Here is a 20,448-nt window from a genome sequence, read left to right as displayed (position 1 = left end):
AAGAAAATAGCAAGGAAGGGCTTTGCCCTCTGGGTCAAAAGTCATCTAAAATGGTGTGACCCAGCTGCTGAACCAACTCCATTTTGGATCTCTGGGAAACACAAGCGAGGATAGTTTAAGAGTGAAACTCCCAGTAATCCACTTTATCACATAGGTTTTATTGTGTTTTCAACAGGCTCAAGGCTTAACTCAAGTATCATAAAACAGAGCAATGTTATCAGTTGTTATCAGTGTTTGAGGGCAGCCTGCTCTTTTTCTATTTTCTTAGAATTGACCTTACTGTGCCGTGAGCAATATTCAATGCCTTTTAGAAATCTATGTATGTATGTATGTATGTATGTATGTATGTATGTATGTATGTATGTATGTATGTAAACTTGTATGATTCTTATTATGTGACTGCATAAAACAAGCCGCCACACTGGTGATGATTTAGATGGATCATAGTTCAGAGGGTACATTCTGGTGCTATCAGTACATTTGTGTTCTATATTTGTACTTAATTTAGGTACATTTGTAGAGATTTGTTTGTACTGTGGGAATAGTTTTCTGTTAGTCGGTGTCATGGAAGCCCAAAGGCACATTTAGTGAGATAAATCTTTGTACAACAGTAAGAAAGGAAAAAGTTTCAGGCTTTGATGCTATTTAAAGGCATTTGGTACTAATCATATAATAAATGATACTAGGTTGTAATTGAATAAATACAATCTTTTTTTTAACAGATGAGCTACGTGGGCGCACATTTCTTTTACAAATGTGCACCTAACTAGCAAAATCATTTATAATGCAGTGAAGATGACCCTTGCCTCTGTATCCCAATTGTAATTGACTTTGGTGAATTGGACCTGTCATTTTTGTGTCCACCACCAGAGGGCCTGTCTGTCTGTCCACCTGCACCCAGTCCATATTCTGCCCAGCAAGAGTGGTCCTGTGTTTAGCAGCTACCCAGATATGCAGCGAGTGCCTCGTGTACATACCAAAAAACAGAGTGCCTCGTTTCTCTTGACACCTGGCATGAACCATCAGTGGGGGCTTGGCCTGATCCAAGAGGGGTTTCACTCTGAAGCATTAATTTACCTGTCCCATAACGACAGATTGACTGTAAGAATGCGATATAGCTTGTCACTTTCTCACCTCTCCACTTGGTTTTTTACACATTTGTTCAGCTCTTATATTCTCTCTCTCTTTCTCTCACCCTTTCTGTCTTTGGGGTTTCAATTTCACTCTACATACCCAGACTGTTGCACAGTTCGCCACTTCATGCACCGATCTATCATCCACAGATTAGACGGGGGTGTGTATTGGGTCGGGTGGGGAACTGGGTGTGTAAAACTGCTACTGCAAACAGCAGTCCCAGAAAAACCCTGCTTATGTGAGAGGGTGGCACTATGACGGGGAGAGAGAAAACATCGTGCTTAAAAATCTTATGTTTCCCACTGAATTAATAATGTCTGCCGTTGACTACTCAGCGGTTATTTTAGGAATGACTCACTCAGAAAATGATATACGTTTTTTACAGGCAATCATTAACAGGACAAGATTAATTTATTTCCTAATAAGTACAGTAGATAACTGCTTTGCATTTGCTTCTGCATTGTTTGTTACTTAATTCTATTCTTGGGTAACGACTGTGACTCTGTACTTTCTACAGATTTCTGTGGCAAAGTTTCTGGTATTTGAGCTCTCTTCTCATTAACACTGATGCAGCTAGAGTTTGGGATTTTCATTGTCAGGGTATTTTTCACCATTAAATCAGCTAGTCACTGAGATACACAGCATGTAGCTATTTTAATGTCACAAACAGGTATGTCTGGGAATTCATGATAAAAATATAAACAGCTCCATAAATTGCCTCCATCTCACACTGCGAACACATAAGATAACGCTGTGCTAACAGTAATACCTCTGCCATGTTCTGCATATAACGTTGTAGTTTTATACATACCTTTTCACATTGGATAAAAATGGCAAAACATACATTTAATTGGACAGCAATAGCATGCTTTGTAATGTGTAGCTCTGAGGATCCAAATGAAGCCGTTTTGTGCGCATCATCTCACCAAAATGGTCATTAGAGGATTCAGATTTTCCAAACCTGTCAAAACTCTTATGCGAATGCGAAATATCAGAGTTATTGGTCGCTGTAATCATTCCTCTGGTCAATTCTGGACATGAAATTATCTCTTTCAAGTATAACTACAATGTAAGAGATGTGGGGACAAAATCCAGAGTCCTGGTTCTGTTAAGTAATTCAAATTCAAGCAGATATTGCCTAAAGTTTTTTGTGTATGAAATTCCATCTTTGCTTTCATTTCCATGGCCAATGTTTCCTCGCTCAGCTGCTGCTGCAGAGGCAATTTTGTGCTAATCTGAAAACCACATATTAGCTTCAGATAATTTTTTGATTGCATTATTGCACAGAACCAGGACTTCTTTTCTCTCCTCATTGCTGTCACGCTAAAACGGTATCTCTTAATGGCCAGTATGAACATAAGGAGTTCTGCAACCAATAACTGAACTTGTCATGCAGGCAACTTGGATTTCATCTTTCATCATTGGTATTTAACAGATAACAAGTACACAACAAAACAAGTCCCCACAATCAACCCTTTCCGACATCCTCCTGTGGTTACAAAAAAAACTTTTTGAAGTAAGTAAACAAATAGACAAACATTATACAGTACACCTTATTCAAAAGGAGTTACACCTACGATAATGATCATTGCAGACAATGAAGACTAGTATAGAGGTTTAATCTATTGTATAGGATTGCTCATCCTTTACATCCTTCAAGTTCACAAAATAATTCAAAAAATGTCCCCACACCAGCTTTAAGTGAAACAGAACATCTTTGAGCCATTCTGAATAATGAGGCAGTCTAGACCCTTTCCAGTTTATCAACAGAATGAGGCGACGCACCAGAAGTGTTGTAAACGCAATCACATCATGCATATTAGGTGACCAATTCGCGTTGCCAACAAACAAGGCAGTAATTGGTTGCACATCAATATTGATATTGAATGCTTTGCTTAGAAATGCAAACGCTGCCTCCCAGAAAGCACAAAGGCTGGGGTTTGGCCCAAAACATATGCAACGTCTCATATGAGTCGCTGGAGCCTCCCGGCACCTCTCAGAAGTGCGGTCAATATTAGGATATATTTGAGCCAGTTTAGTTCTAGAAAGGTGGGAGCGATGGACTTTTTAAAATTGGATGAGTCCTCGCCTACAGCACGATGATGATGATTTATTGACTTGTTTTAGTATTGCCTTCCACATATCTTCAGTAAAAGAGCTGTCAAAGTCTTGTTCCTAAATAGTCCAAAGATTGCATGTTCAAATTATTTATTAAAGAGTATATCTGAGTAATATATCCTTTCTTGTTGTATGAAGAAAAAAAAGTAATTGCAAAAGGTCCAGATACCCATCACGTCGCCCCTAAAATGTCAAAGGTTTTCATTTCATGACATAACGTCTCTTCACAGATGTCTCTTACGATCATCGTCATAATCATAATCTTATGAAACCACTTCAGTAGTTTGGCATTGGACACCACTATCACTTGACACATTGGCATACAGCTTTATGTTCTGGCCTTGCTTCGGTCTGTTATCGGATGACCAGTTAGATATTTCCTGCTGATGATTTCATCTGTGAGGACATTAGAGACACATTAGTCTAGCCGGGGTATGATAGAGGCGGGAAACTGAGGTGTTGGAAAGAGTTACAGTCTGCAGACAGTGATGGAAAACCTGAAGATGACAACAGTCTCTAACGGACACCAAAAATAATCTGTGTGGACAGGTAGAAGCCTAAACTGGCTCATCCAGTGTCGGGTGGTGTTGTGTCCCCAAGGTCACCGTGTTAAAATAGAAACTTTAGGTAATGTGTTTGTTTCAGTTGCACGTAGCGAGGGCTGAATATCATTCCAGCATCAACATCGCAGCGTATGATGCAATGTCATCAGGAGAAGCTAATAATCCAAGGCAGCCTGTTTTCTTTTTGCCTCCTGCATTTGTGCACAAATTGAGTATATTACTTTTTTTTCTGCATTAAATGGCTCCTCTCCTTTTTTTTCTTTTTTTTCTTAAGCGTCTCCAGTGTCGTGGTTCTAGGGGAGGCAGCGTAGAGACTGGAATATCTCAACATTTTCAAAATGTGGTTCAGATATTTATGGAGCCCAGAGAATGATTTCTGACCACAATGAGGTTGACTTTTTTAGTTTGCAGTGAAATACCTGCTTAACGACTTAAATTTTCATCCATCACCATCAATACTTTGGTGTATGACCAAATACTTGCAAAATCAATGTCATTGCCATCATCCTCAGCTGTACTTCCTGTTTGCTCACAGCCTCACAGAGCCACTAGCATCTTAGTTTAATTAATATAACAAAAAAGAAAATAATTAAAATTTCAATATTCTGTCATCCTTTCATTACATTACTTATCATGAAGTTTTAGGCTTTTGCCGTAGTATTGTTTCAGTATCTGTATGGTGATACTTGAGGCAGGTGTCATATTTTTGGTATTGTGACAAAACTACATCAAATGACGAATCGCGATTATCATCTGTGCAGCATTATTTGTTCAGTGCACAATGCATCTAATGCAGATATTTCCATCTAACTTTGAAATTTGTATAAAAATGTATAGCAATTCTACATATGGTGCTATTTTTTTCAAGGTTTTAATAAATATGACATGGAGCAAAAATGGGTAGTAAAGCTAAAACAATTAGAAGCTGTAAATATCTTTGGGAATATTAAACTCACAATGTAAGTATTTTGCAACAAAATAAACATCAAAATATTAAAATGTTTTTTCCCCCCAAATTGTATCCCGACACACCTCAGATTAAACGTTGTTGAGCTCAGTCACTTATAATAAACTGAATTTGTTGTCATTATTCCAGCATATGAAAGCAAAGCAGGGTGATACATTGACATAATATTGACGTCATGATATGAAACTAGATATCGTCATGTGTTCTCGTCATCTTTCCTGCTCTTAAAGTGATAAGTGATTTTAAGTTTAGATCATTTGACTGCTGAGTAAAAAGAAAATGAGTATCATGTCCACAAAACTCACAAAAAGTTAAGACCAAATATTTTATGAAAGCATCAATATTCCATATCACTTTAAACCATTAAGTAATACTTTAAAACCTATCATGATATTTGATTGTGTCAATAAGTGTGTGACTACTGCAGTGGCAACTCTTGCTTGCTAACTAGTGCATTAACAGATTCCCAAACAAATACACACACACGTACACACCAGCACACCCATATGAGATATGTACGTGACCGATGTCCAGTATGCCGCGTGGCTAGGTGCCATTTTGGCGCCTTTGTCTCTATGCTAGGGTGAGCAGCTTTCGTAAATTGACACCTACTTCTTCATATGTCATGTCATGCGGAGGAGGTCTTTTTGCATGTTTGTGGATATCAGTGCCGCTCTGTTAACGCCAGACTGGCAGCGGACAGTAACACGAGGCCACTAGGAGCTGATGCAGTGTGTAAAATAAACTGGCACTTGGGTTGCTGTCTCTGTCCTTTTTTATTTTTTTTCTGTGATGTTTCACCTCATAAAAGTGAAGGGTTGTGCTATTGCAGTGTTTGTGGGTATTGGTGTAAGAAAAGAGCCAGTGTTGTTGAGGTTTTTGGTGGGGCTGCAGTCTCAGACAGCTGGTTGTAAAAAGGCTGACATCTAGCCTTGCTCCCGTGCAGCTAGGATCAGGGGCTTTGGAGCCACACCACCCTCTTTAGATGGATGGGTTAACAGCAGCTCTTGGCCTGGTGGTGTCCTGTGAGGTTCAGTGCCAAGACTACTTCAAATGTGCAAACTATAATCCCCCTCTGACATTAATATTTTCAGATGGAGGCAAGCAGGAGGCACAGTGGGGGGCGGCAATGTAAGCAAGGTCTTTTTGGCTGGCCTTGTTTCATGCTGGCAGTGGTGATAGACACTAAAGCCATTACTCACGGTGCAGGCATGTCCAGAATGTATTCTTAGCCCCTGTCTTCCTATCAGTCACTACAGAAAGGTTGGAGGGTCAAAAAATAAAGAGGTAACCAGTCTACAGGGCTGTCTGCACCACTGCTGTTTACCAGGGAGGGGGTGATATTTTAAACCTGGGAGAGCTCACATATTTACCCCACTGAGCCTGACTTACTTGCCATTTGGTTGGGGTGAAGACGCTGGAGACCACTGATAGAGGAGAGCAAGAGAGAAGCTCTTTAGTTAGTACTTGTTAAGCAAGCAGCTTGCAGCTTTTTCAGATCGAAAACAACCCAGAGAATAAGAGGAAGAGCTATCAAAACAAAAGAAGACCAAGTTGAACCGAAGGTTTGAGGATAAAGGCGAGAACAGAGGGGGCAGGCTCTTGGGGGAGGCGAGAGGTAGCCAGGCTGAGCTGACTTCCCCCCCAGAGGAGGAGTTGCAGTTGCCGGCCAGGGCAGGTCCCAGGGCTGGCAGGGCTGGCCCTACTGCTTCTCCACCTCCATTCCTTCCTCCTCTTACTCCTCCTTCTCCTCCCTTTAACCATCAACCACACTGCTGTGCAGTGATGAATTTACAGGCAGAGCCTGTGAGAAACGCAGGAATGCTTAGAAAATCCTGCCAAATGAACTTTTCTGCCTCAAGTTAGGGAAACTCCAGAGGTTGATCCTCCGCTGCAGTATAAACCCTCTGTCTTCTCATTCTTTTCTTGTTGCACTCACTGGTTGAGTGCACTGAGAGACTGAGGGGATTTTTTGATACACTTTTCTTCTCCGTTTTTGCTTTTGTAAACCGCAACAGTGGCAGCCTTTTCAGTAGCACGGTGCAAGGACCAGCTCCACTCACCCAAGATGAGCCGCTGGCTGAAATGCACCTCCATGCACTTTGTAGGTATTCATTGTCAGTAATTTCACTTTGTCACCATAATCTGTTTTATGGTTGCTCTTTCTTCTGTTCTTATACTTTTGACTAAAAATAGATTTACCTGAAAGTTGTGCTTTAACAAAGTGGTAGTGTAGTGAAGGAATTCTTACTCCGTATATTGTTCATGTTGTCAAAGATGGTGTATGTACGGTTTAATATTTTTTCTTATTGCCTATTGCATAATGTGCATTGCTGCTGTGTACATACATATTGCTTGTCACTTAAGGTTAAAATTTGTACTGTTCATTTTTTACCTCCATTATAAAACGTCCCACTTAAAGTGTCCCTACGAGAAGCTTTAAAAGTACTCTTGGGGGGGGGGGGACTTTCTGCAGCACAGCACATTCTTGGCTTATTCTGCATTAACTTATGTCTATTATTGTACTACAAAAGGACAAATTACATTGCAGGTATGTCTATTGTTTTTGTGTCAGAAATAGACTTCATATGCATATGTCACTCTTGCATTTATTAGTCAGCTAAAATATCTGAAAACAAAACTAGAGGAAGAACTCTCCTTTTAAGCAAAGTAGGTATTTAGTCAAATATTTGGTTTGGAAATGCTGTCAAACATACTGTATGTCTGATGGTTCACTGTCATCATTGTCAGAACACAGACTGGAACAAGTATGATGATCGGCTGATGAAGGCTGTGGAACGGAGCGAGGTGGACAAGGTGGCTGCTGTTCTTAGCAAGAAGGGCATCATCCCCACCAAGCTCGACGTGGAAGGCCGCTCAGCGTGAGTAAACGCACACATATACACACATCCATGTTCAGTATGTTCACATACATAGTTTTCCCTTGATTGTTACGAATCATGCCTTTTTTTTTTATGTTTCCAAATCTAAAAATGCTGAGTATCACAAATTCCAGGCATTGTTGTCGTCTCTCCGCCACACATTCCTGCCCTGTTTCCCAGATAAAGCAACCATAGATGGGAATCTCTTTACAATAAGGTCACTCGTACTCAAAAATAGTTTTACCTCTTGCCTCCAAGTCTCCCTGCATGACCCTCAAAAAAACATAACAATCCTGCCCCCTCCAAAATGTCCTGTGGCTATGGTGACCCTATTGCACAGTTCAACCCTAAACCTTCACCCAGCTGCCCTGCATCTGGAAGGCATTGCTGTTGCATATTATTATGTGTCCATTTAATGCACTGAAACTTCTCTTTTAGTGTCCGTCTGACTGGAGGTCAGTTTGTATAAAGAATGTTTGTGGCCACTGAAGGCTTGACCACGTTGGCTGGAGGCTGTTTATCTAGTCCCAGCAGGAAATAACTCCCTGTAAGTTCACATCAGATCCATTGTGGGGCTTGCAACACTTAGTAAGACATTTTGGCCCAGCTGCAGGCTATTATCAGGATCTGTTGACGTCTTGAAGAACCATGTTTTGTGTGGTATGATTTTTCATTGGGAACCTCAGATTTTGGGTTGTCTTTGCTGGATTTACACCCTTTTACAAGGTGTCATTAGAATAATGGAAAGATAGGATAAGAAGAAATATAGAGTAGGGAGAAGAGTTGGTGAACCCAACTGAAACTTGTACAAGGATGATGCGTCTTTATAATCTAGGACCACAAATATTTCAGTTATCTCATACAGACCTTTCTTTTGATCTTATTAATCTTCATAATGGAAAACGATGAATTGAGTCGTTTAAAAAAGCAGCTATTTTGTTTTATTGCTAAATGTAACTAGATTCTAACACCAGCATTTCGGGAGGCCTGGCGCCCTCAGTTTAATCCTAGATATATGAAGAAGTCCCTGGTAGAACTCTGGCCAGTACCTCAGGTTTATTTTGATAAAGGCTTTGTTAAAGCATAAAACTATGGAGCCACAGATCCCAGAAGCAAAGGTGCCGAGTATTTTAAGCAGTGTGTGAAATTCTCTTGTGGCACCATTGCATAGACCAATGATTGTATACATGTGTGCGTGTAAATAAACATAATCATAAACACAACCTGATAAATCCCTGTTCTCATAATAAGGTGTGTCTAATTTGTCAGAACTAAATCCAGTGACTGTAGAGGTTGTTGTACACAAACACGGGCACACTCATCATTTAGTGTTCCCCTGCAGGGCGGACCACAACTATAAAATCAACACATTGAACATTTATGGAAAGAGGTCACGCTTTTGCCAAGTCTACCCCAAACAAAAGTGAACCACAATCGCAACTCAGCAAGTCTGCTTATAGCTCAGTGGGCCACACACAGACCAACACGTGTCGTTGGCTTTCTGGCCAACAAAGGAATGTCGAGTGGCGATACGTTGTAATCATGGACCTCGGTGGGGAAACTAATTACAAACCGTTACCCCCAATATATAATTTGGTGTGCCCTAGATTAGCCTCACTGTGTTCAGCTAATGAATTCAGCTCTAACTGTTCTATCTTCCAGCTGAGTAAACAGTTTACATCCCACCCATCACACCTGCTTATTCTGTGCACTGGTGTTAGCTAGCACACCACTCACGACAGTCGCTCCCTTGTCCCTGCAGCATGAAACTGGCACTGAGTAAAGACACTGATCGTTTTAATGAATTTTATACTCAAGTTTCTTTTGAGAACAGAATTTCAAGTCAACTGCAAAACACTAATGGAATCACTTGCAGCCTTGTAGAAAGACGACAAAGACAAAAGATCAGCTTCCTGACTTCCTAAAAGGATTACGTGGATTAATTGTTTTTCTTTAAAGCTGCATTAATAGATTTTTGGCCACTGGGGAGCAGATGAACGAGGGGCTAAGTGAATCAATGGCTGCAGGGCACCAACCACTACTAGTACGCTAGTTAAGTTTGGGCAGCTGTTAATATACCTGGGCTGCCCACCCAAGTAAAGTCTATGTGTGGGAAACACTGTTAAAAATATTTTTTAAATAATGCAGCTTCAGAATTTAATCTAGCGACCAAGCAGGGAAGTCAGTTTTTTTGGCTTTGATAATATAAATGTTGTTGCTTCTCACTGACATGTAAAAATGCACCAGAAGACTTGCAGACAGTATTGAGCAAGTGTGACAAATAATTGAGCAGTATTTGAAGCTGCAGCAGCCGTAGTATTTGAACTGTTATGTCTTTTAGAGACGCATAATCATACACTGTATATGGTTGAGCTACCAGCATATACTCTCTGGTTTACTCTTCCCTGTCTGCTCTCTAAAAATAGCAACCATATCTTGTAGACCGTCAACCTGAAAGCCGCCCAGGGAGCAGGTGTGAAGATGAAATAACATTTGCTCTCCTAAAGCCTGACCCATTAGTCTCCCAAAATGCATCTCTAACTATTTTACTGTGGTTTCCAGCTGGGTAAGCAGTTTATATCTCCACAATTAAAAACAATGCTCTGTGTTTGGTCAGTGTCACACTTTTAGCTGTTTTGTCAGTTTTTGTTTGCCAACCTCAATTATTAACGTTTTATGGAGTATTTTAGTGGATATAAGTTTCCTCAAATCAAACATGTCTGTTTTATTTCTTGCATAATAATGTAGTTGCAAATTCATGAATTTCAGTGTAAAATATCTTGGTAGCTGTTAGTGCCACTCACTGTCACACGAGTCATGAAGAAAAGAGAAAATCTCTTACTCGTAGTTCAAGTTTGAAATTATTTACTCTGTTCAGAGACATTCCTCTCGAAAATCGAAAACTTGGATTGCTCTGGTCTGCCGTTTGCAGAGGTCAGGACCCTCCACTGCTCCCCAGAGAACCGACATCTCCTGGCCATCAACACGGCTTTTAATACCCGCGGCAGTGTTGAGGTGACAGCCTAGCTGTCTCCTTGGCAGATACTTCGGGGTTAGTGTATAAACAGGTTCATGCAGCTTGATGGGTGACAGACTGAGATTGGTTTACACACAAATGCTCTGCAGACCTTGATGGCTGATGGCGGCAGTGCTGCTGTGGGTTAAGTCGGAGAAGGGGAACAGGAATGTTTCCATTCAAAAGTGATTATTAAGTGGGAAACTGCTTAATTGAGGAGTCAATTAACAAGGGAATATGCAAACTTTGTGTTAGTTAAACATGAATCCAAAGTTGACAAGACACACACATCCAGGTTAGTAGCTAGTCTGGAGTTTGACCAGTTCTCACGAAAATGTAGATATCGAAATTTAATTTTTTCCTGAGCATTTTAAGGACTTCGTGTCCATGTTCGCTTAAATGTTGAGTTTCAAAGTGTTTCCAAGTTCAAGACTGAACTTTAACAACTTGTGAATACACAATATTTGGGTCAGTGACGTGGCTCATAACTCGTATTGTTTGTTACCATGCAAGCCTTTTTAGGTTGATCACATTATGCAAACAAAACAGTTGACATAGAGGCAAAACTCTCTTGGATATTATCATTGTTTAAATTAACTCTTATTAATACGAATGGGGTTTACAGAAAATAAAAAATGACAACCTCGTTCCACCTTTTTCTTGCAGGTTTTCTATAATTGTTTTTATTACCATTTGAAAGTGCTCACGTATGCAGCAGTGAAGCTGATACAGTTGGAAAATGCTGTTTGTGTAGCTCTCAGTTGCCTTGGAGTGATTTCAGGTCCTGAGGTTTCTTGTTATTTGCTTCAAGAATGCTGATCTTGCTGATAGCGAGGAGCCAGGCGTCCGTTTGCAGTCCCTCTCTTGTCCTTAAGTTTCACCCTCACCCCCCTTCTCTTTACACCCTATCACTTTTTCACTTGCCCTTCTCTACTCTGTGCTGCCGTCTTCCTCTGTCTGTTTTCCTCTCATTTATCCTCCATCTCTCTCTTGTTTTCCAGGTTTCATTTGGCTGCGACGCGAGGACACCTCGAGTGTCTCAATCTCATCCTGGGACACAGTGTTGATGTCACTGCGACTGATGCAACAGGGTGAGCCTCAGGTTGGATGAAAGCAGTAGCCTGGAGCTGTAGTTGTGTGTGTGTGTGTATATATACGCTGATGTGTTTTCTAATATTTTGTCCGTCCCCATTATATTATAATGAGGGTAGACTTAATACTAATAACACCTCGCAGTATAACACAATACATTTAACCAACAGCACAAATATTTGACAGTTTACTTGGTAAATAACCAGAGAAGCACAATTTTCTTTGGTCATTGTTTAATTTAGACATGGACCACATACAAAGTCTTGCATACAGTAAATGTGATGTCATTTCCACATTATCATATTATCAATTAAGGCAGGTTAGGGTACTCATGCCAGACTACATTTCCTGTTTTGAGGAGAGAGAGGAGGATGTGCTAGGTAGTAAATGGGTCTTATTAGTGGACTGTGTTATAAATTAATAGGAGCAAAGTGAAGCTGAGCATTGTCATCATCTATTGGGATGTGAAATTAAGCTGAATAATTGACAAGAGACATGATGTTATCCCTGCTTTCAGAATCAATTTAGACAAAAGTACAGGCAGCGAGGTAGAGCTGGAAGCGGCACATTACATTTTATGCAATGACGAAGAAGCTTTCTGGTCTTTAAAATCACATCAATTTCCTTACAAATATTGTAGGTTATGCAAAAGACTTGCATGACTAACTGATTTATGATGTATATGGTCAAATAATATAAATATGTCTAAATATTAGGGTAACGGCAAATAATAGATTAAGAAGAAGCTTTAAGACGTTGATTTTTATACTAACAAGTATACTTTCATCAAATTAAACTGATCAATACCAAAGTAGAATACTTTGACACTTATTCCACCCTTTCAGCAAATGTATTAGAAATGAACCAGCATAGTAGAACGTCCTAAAATAAATGCCCCGACACATAAACAGAAATGAGCTTGATGTAAATTGTCATCGGGTACACATTCTGTATTGTACATGTTGTCGTTCACTAATTGCCTCCTGATTAGGACTCATTAGCATCAGAACTCATGGTGTCTGGTTTAACAAACATCCGCTTTACCAACTGAGACGAGCGAGCTTAAAGCGATGCAGTGATTAAACTCATGCTGTACGTGCGTAGTAAGGTTTTTAGCCTCAGCAGAACAGTCGATAGAGTGACTTTTCTGTCTGCTTTTCACAGAAGTTGAGTCATACGTACAGTGTAGTTATTTTTGGTGGTGCAGTTTCCCACAGTTCGGTTATGAACCTACAATTACGCTCTTACATGGTCGTTCAGTGATTGCGTTTGGGTCTTAAAAATACAATCAAGGCTAATAACCCTTGATTGTGAATGTACTTCATTTTCTGATTCCTGCATTTATCGCTTTCAGGTAAAAATGCTCTCCATCTGGCCTCAAGAAACGGACATTCTCTGTGTGTGCAGAAACTCTTGCAGGTAAAGTGCAGTTTTTACTTTCTGCGGTAATACGATAACGTGAATTATTTTGGCAACAATAAGCATGTCGTGAAAATCTGACATTGTGACATCCCTATTGTGCATGTATGCTCCACAAAGCAGCTACCCAGTCACTGGCCAGTCGAGCAGTTTTCCCTCTCAGCTCCTTTAAATAATTATTGCCAAACAGCTCTGGCAGCTGAGCCCACTCCGTATTGGTCAACAGTAGGCCCTGTTGAGTCACCGTGCCCCACTGGGGGATTTATGTGTTTACAATCGGGGGGCTATCTCTGCAATATTGTGCTCTCATAGCGTTGCAGCACTATCACCCGCCCACATCTCTCTCATGGCAGTGATCTAACAGAGGTCGCGTCGGTTGGCAGTGGGTTGTCAGTGGTGTTGACAAGCCTACGCTCCTGCAAACCTGCCGTCCATTCTGGGTGCCGTCATCACACCAGACATAGCAGCTGGACGCCAACACCCACCACCTCCACTATCTCCCTCCGTCAGCCCAAACCCTCAAGGTATAGGATATCCCCCCTCCATGCTCCAGCCTCAGCTCCCATTGCCGCACTACTCCCCCCTCTTCTCCCCCCTCCTCTGCGCTTTGTCATTTGAGCATGCGGCTAATTTTTGGCCCTTGTTGCTAGAGAGAGTTGGGTTTTTATAGTGGAGGCCAGAGCTCGCTGGCAAGCTTACCCAGCAACATCAGGCCCCTGTTAGCATTGAGTCCTCAAGGCTTTCATAGCAGGCCCTCATCACCGCAGTGGTACACTCCAACCAGCTGACTGACTGGGTAGAGATGTCATGAGCATATCAGCACAGCGCCACTTAGCCTAATATGACCTGCATGCTGTTGTCCCTCAGGTTACACAGTGGAAATAAATTATTTTCTTCCACAACTACAACATTGAAACATAATTAAACCAATTTTTTAAAAGAAGGAGTTAAACCCACCTGTAGATTTGAGGTAAAACAACTAGTGGTCTTTGCACTGTTGGAGTAATTGTCAAAATGTAGCGTCCTTGTGAAATAAGCCATCTGCTCCAAATTGCCAACTTGATTGAATTGGTAATAACAAGGAGGTTCTTTTTTCGGTTCAGTGTGTGGGTTTGTTTGCCTGTTTGTCAGCAGGCTAAAGGAAAAACTACTGGCCCGACTTTCAGTCAACATGGGCCAAGGAAGATCCCATTAAATTTTGGAGCGGTTCAGAATGACGGGACGGGTACACAAATCATTTTTCACTTATGGAAACGCCTTTTGTAGAGATCTATACTCTCCTCATGCCCTTCTAGTTCAGTTTGTTTTTAGTTCTTTAGGGTTTGAATAAATGAAAATCCAGATTCAGGTCAAATACTCAACAATCAAATCAAGCCAACATAATTCTCCACTTTGAAAAAAAGCTTGTTTGATCTATGGAGTTGACCATATAAGTTATAATGAAGAGAGCCAACCACTGGTTGTTGAACAGCATCATATCAAGTAGTTTCATTATTTACTTGGATTGCAAATATTATGATTGAGTTTTCTTTAGTGTTTTGAAGAATGACAATCTGAAAATGTTTCCATGTTCCTTCCTTGTTAAAATGGTTCTAATCATTGCTGCATATTTGTAGGTGGGGCTCTTTGACTTCCATGTTGTACTTGATTAATTTACGTATCTGTGTTTACTCTACAAGGATCTAGACATATTTCAGCACAAGTAAAACAATTTTCTTCATTTGATTCGGTTGTTCCAACTTGTGTTTGTGTTCATTTACAGCACAACAGTCCAGTTGGAAATGTGGACCTACAAGGAAGAACAGCTCTACATGATGCTGGTAGGACGCTACTCTACTCTAGTCCTGTAGTATACTGCTAGTCTACTCTAAAACTGACTCTATCTACCCTACTCTAGTACCGATACACATCTACTATAGTCCTTAATCTACTCTATTCTACTTCACTTTAGTAACGGCTCTACTCTACTTTACCTTAGTAACGCTTCTCTACTTTAATCTACTTTGCTTTAGTAACTCTACTTTACTTTAGTAACTCTACTTTAATCTACTTTAGTAACTCTACTTTAATCTACTTTACTTTAGTAACTCTACTTTAATCTACTTTACTTAGTAACTCTACTTTACTTTAGTAACTCTACTTTAATCTACTTTACTTTAGTAACTCTACTTTAATCTACTTACTTTAGTAACTCTACTTTACTTTAGTAACTCTACTTTAATCTACTACTTACTTTAGTAACTCTACTTTAATCTACTTTACTTTAGTAACTCTACTGTAATCTACTTTACTTTGTAACTCTACTCTACTTAATCTACTTTAGTTTAGTTACTTTACTTTAGTAACTCTACTTTAATCTACTTTACTTTAGTTGCTCTACTCTACTTTAATCTACTTTACTTTAGTAACTACTCTACTTTAATCTACTTTAGTTTAGTTACTTTACTTTAGTAACTCTACTTTAATCTACTTTACTTTAGTTGCCCTACTCTACTTAATCTACTTTACTTTAGTAACTCTACTTTAATCTACTTTACTTTAGTTGCTCTACTCTACTATAATCTACTTTACTTTAGTAACTCTACTCTACTTTAATCTACTTTACCTTAGTAACTCTACTTTACTTTAGTAACTTTACTTTAATCTACTTTAGTTTAGTTGCTCTACTCTACTTTAATCTACTTTACCTTAGTAACTCTACTTTACTTTAGTAACTCTATTTTAATCTACTTTAGTTTAGTTACTTACTTTAGTAACTCTACTTTACTTTAGTAACTCTACTTTAATCTACTTTAGTTTAGTTGCTCTATTCTACTTTAATCTACTTTAGTTTAGTTACTTTACTTTAGTAACTCTACTTTACTAACTCTATTTTAATCTACTTTACTTTAGTAACTCTATTTTAATCTACTTTACTTTAGTAACTCTACTTTAATCTACTTTACTTTAGTAACTCTATTTTAATCTACTTTACTTTAGTAACTCTACTTTAATCTACTTTACTTTAGTAACTCTATTTTAATCTACTTTACTTTAGTAACTCTACTTTAATCTACTTTACTTTAGTAACTCTACTTTAATCTACTTTACTTTAGTAACTCTACTTTAATCTACTTTACTTTAGTAACTCTACTTTAATCTACTTTACTTTAGTAACTCTACTTTAATCTACTTACTTTAGTAACTCTACTTTACTTTAGTAACTCTACTTTAATCTACTTTACTTTAGTAACTCTACTTTAATCTACTTTACTTTAGTAACTCTACTTTACTTTAGTAACTCTACTTTAATCTACTTTACTTTAGTAACTCTACTTTGATCTACTTTACTTTAGTAACTCTACTGTAATCTACTTTACTTTAGTAACTCTACTCTACTTTAATCTACTTTAGTTTAGTTACTTTACTTTAGTAACTCTACTTTAATCTACTTTACTTTAGTTGCTCTACTCTACTTTAATCTACTTTACTTTAGTAACTACTCTACTTTAATCTACTTTACTTTAGTTACTTTACTTTAGTAACTCTACTTTAATCTACTTTACTTTAGTTACTTTACTTTAGTAACTCTACTTTAATCTACTTTACTTTAGTTGCCCTACTCTACTTTAATCTACTTTACTTTAGTAACTCTACTTTAATCTACTTTACTTTAGTTGCTCTACTCTACTATAATCTACTTTACTTTAGTAACTCTACTCTACTTTAATCTACTTTACCTTAGTAACTCTACTTTACTTTAGTAACTTTACTTTAATCTACTTTAGTTTAGTTGCTCTACTCTACTTTAATCTACTTTACCTTAGTAACTCTACTTTAATCTACTTTACTTTAGTTGCTCTACTCTACTATAATCTACTTTACTTTAGTAACTCTACTCTACTTTAATCTACTTTACCTTAGTAACTCTACTTTACTTTAGTAACTCTACTTTAATCTACTTTAGTTTAGTTGCTCTACTCTACTTTAATCTACTTTACCTTAGTAACTCTACTTTACTTTAGTAACTCTATTTTAATCTACTTTAGTTTAGTTACTTTACTTTAGTAACTCTACTTTACTTTAGTAACTCTACTTTAATCTACTTTAGTTTAGTTGCTCTATTCTACTTTAATCTACTTTAGTTTAGTTACTTTACTTTAGTACTCTACTTTACTAACTCTATTTTAATCTACTTTACTTTAGTAACTCTATTTTAATCTACTTTACTTTAGTAACTCTACTTTAATCTACTTTACTTTAGTAACTCTATTTTAATCTACTTTACTTTAGTAACTCTACTTTAATCTACTTTACTTTAGTAACTCTATTTTAATCTACTTTACTTTAGTAACTCTACTTTAATCTACTTTACTTTAGTAACTCTACTTTAATCTACTTTACTTTAGTAACTCTACTTTAATCTACTTACTTTAGTAACTCTATTTTAATCTACTTTACTTTAGTAACTCTACTTTAATCTACTTTACTTTAGTTGCTCTACTCTACTTTAATCTACTTTAGTTTAGTTACTTTACTTTAGTAACTCTATTTTAATCTACTTTACTTTAGTAACTCTACTCTTCTTTATTCTAGTTTACCTTCAGTGGCGATGGCATTTCTTTTTTTGTGGTGCTATGTGGTTGTGCGTGCTCTGAATTAAAGGGTTTCCCATTAGTGTGCCGGTCGCCAAAGTTACATTTCTACAGCAACACCCCCGAGAATCATACACGCTTGCACACACACACGCAGTATGCTCTGCGACGACTACAATGTCGTTCTTTGTTAAGCAAAAGGGAGATAGAGGTTCACAAGCCTGCCTACGTAAGCAAACCTCTGAATTTAAAATGTCACACAATTATGACAGGGACAGGGCTTTCACACGAGCAGCAAGCAACAGACAGAATCTGAGGTTGAAATGTGCAAAAACCTGAGATCACAACTCATGCTTTTTGGTGTGTATATATATATATATATATATATATATATATATGTGTGTGTGTGTGTGTGTGTGTGTGTGTGTGTGTGTGTGTGTGTATGTATGTATGTATGTATGTATGTATGTATGTATGTATGTATATATATATATATATATGTGTGTATATGTGTGTATATATATATATATATATATATATGTGTGTATATATATGTATATTGTTAGGGTAAGCCCCACAGCTAAGCCAATTTGACCTTTTGTGATTTAAAGTAAATTAAAACCGTGACCGTCTTTAACCATGTTTTTCAGTGCATCAGCAGAGCATCCACATGCTCCCATGAATGTTAATATCTGCCACATTACACAAAAGGTTCCAGTATAATTATGAAACTGTGCGATCTTGATTTTAAACAGTGCTTTTGATGCCTTTTACCTTTTGAGTGTATAAACCAGGTCCTTGCTGCTGCTGAACCTGATTGACGCACTTGTATATTTCAGTGATAATTGGGATGAAATGATTGCAGTCGTTTCTTCTCTTTTTCTCCGCAGTAATGGCTGGCTGCTCCTCCAGTGTGAAACTTCTCTGTGACAGCGGTGCTTCTGTGAATGCCAGTGATTTTGTGAGAATTGATTGATTCTATTGTTGTTGTTTTTTTACTTCATTTCACACATTGTTTTGTTATGGTCTGTTCTAAGATATTTTAATTTTCAATGTATTCAGTTATGATAGTTAAAATGTATATTGATCTGCTTTTTAAAGGCTTTAACCTTTTCATGTAAGATCAGTTAGAGCTGCACAAAAAGTGTTTCAATAAATACTCATTTAGTCCACATGAATGAGCACTCTCTATATTCTGGATTACTCTGAGCCTTTTGTTATGCTTTGAGGTGAGATACAAATTGATTCTTTGGACCGTCATAACTGCGTGATTTTGTGGATGGATGTACATGCGTGTATTCATGTGTATGTCTTTTGTTTTTCTCCAGGATGGCAGGACACCTCTGGTGCTGGCAACCCAGATGTGTCATCCACGTATCTGTCAGCTGCTGCTGGAGCGAGGGGCCGACATCACCACCCGAGACAAACAAAACAAGTAAGTGACGTCACCCCTCATGGGGTTTGTTTCTGAAGATTTGGCAAATACAATAATCGGAAGTTTGCATTTCTGTAGTTTTCCTTGCAGGGACAGTCTTTCTATCATTACTATAAAGTCACAGAAACATCTGTAAATCCTGTGCTAGCTTTTAATAGTGCTATGTTCTAAATAAGATGTCATTGTATATTTTAAAGTACATTTGCCCGGCATACTGGAGTCATATGTTTGTTGGGGGTACAACCATACACAAAATTCATGGCTTAATTGTATATCGCAGTAGTGTCATGATTTCATACATTTTAAATATAGGAAAAATAGAGTCATTTCTATTCTAAGTATTTAATGTGACTTTTTACATCACAACAGTGTAATTAAAATTTACCGGACTCATTTATTGCGGTTTCTCAGCATTTATAACACAAAGCAAAAAGGACAAATCAACTCCGCTCAGCTCTGAATTATTCACCACCAGTAAACAAAAAAGAAATGATGCATTATTGTTTTTGCCACACACTTTGATAGCTAGTTTGTGCATGTTCTTGCTCATAAAATCTTTTTGTTGACCCCCTCAGGACTGCACTGATTCTGGGCTGCGAGTACGGCTGTAAGGATGCAGTGGAGGTGTTGCTGAAGAGTGGCTCTGACGTGAAGGCAGTAGACGGCTTGGGTCACGATGCATTTCACTACGCTCGCCTCAACAAGAACCTGGAGCTTGTTGCGATGGTCAAAACTTACCTCGACAAAGCCACCAGAGGTCAGATTCAGACGGAACACAATCAGCTGTTTGTTGCATGAAAAGATGCACGAAGAGCATAATTAGCATCATCATGGATGGCAACAATGCTGTTTACTGCCGAGTACACATATTTATTTTTACATAAGGTGAAAAGTAATAGTAGACGAAGAGCAGCACGTCTGTAGACGTGTTACTCATAAGGTGAGTCACTGACTCTCATAGCAACAGCAAAGTGTGGCACATTACAATGAAAGTATGTCAAAACAATAATGCACGCAGGCAAAAACTACTAATACCCTGATGTTTTTTTGTTTTTAATTTCTGTTTTTAGGTTTGCTGTAGTATCTAGAATTGTTATATATTGTTGCCCTATTCTGTATGGATCTATATTTTCTACCCTTTTTGTCTTTTACGTTTTTTCTACACTTTGGATCTTTACCCTATCTTTAGCCATAGTCTTGACTTTCACAATTATTTCCTGAAACCATATTTCTCTGATGTTTGTGTGC

The 20,448-nt window shown here is 38.3% G+C and overlaps 1 protein-coding gene across 1 annotated transcript in view; it reads left to right on the top strand.

The window, feature by feature from the left end:
• Positions 1–20,448, top strand: part of uacab (uveal autoantigen with coiled-coil domains and ankyrin repeats b) — a 39,591-nt gene that overhangs the window by 11,915 nt on the left and 7,228 nt on the right. The window contains exons 2-8 of the mRNA XM_029425550.1: positions 7,534–7,664; positions 11,682–11,771; positions 13,128–13,191; positions 14,954–15,011; positions 18,656–18,726; positions 19,094–19,200; positions 19,776–19,957. Of these exons, the coding sequence (XP_029281410.1) occupies positions 7,534–7,664; positions 11,682–11,771; positions 13,128–13,191; positions 14,954–15,011; positions 18,656–18,726; positions 19,094–19,200; positions 19,776–19,957 (703 nt within the window). The remainder of the gene's footprint in view (positions 1–7,533; positions 7,665–11,681; positions 11,772–13,127; positions 13,192–14,953; positions 15,012–18,655; positions 18,727–19,093; positions 19,201–19,775; positions 19,958–20,448) is intronic.

The sequence above is a fragment of the Cottoperca gobio genome, chromosome 3 (genome assembly GCF_900634415.1).
Source record: "Cottoperca gobio chromosome 3, fCotGob3.1, whole genome shotgun sequence".
Taxonomy (NCBI): Eukaryota; Metazoa; Chordata; class Actinopteri; order Perciformes; family Bovichtidae; genus Cottoperca; species Cottoperca gobio.
This window is presented reverse-complemented; position numbering and strand designations above follow the sequence as displayed.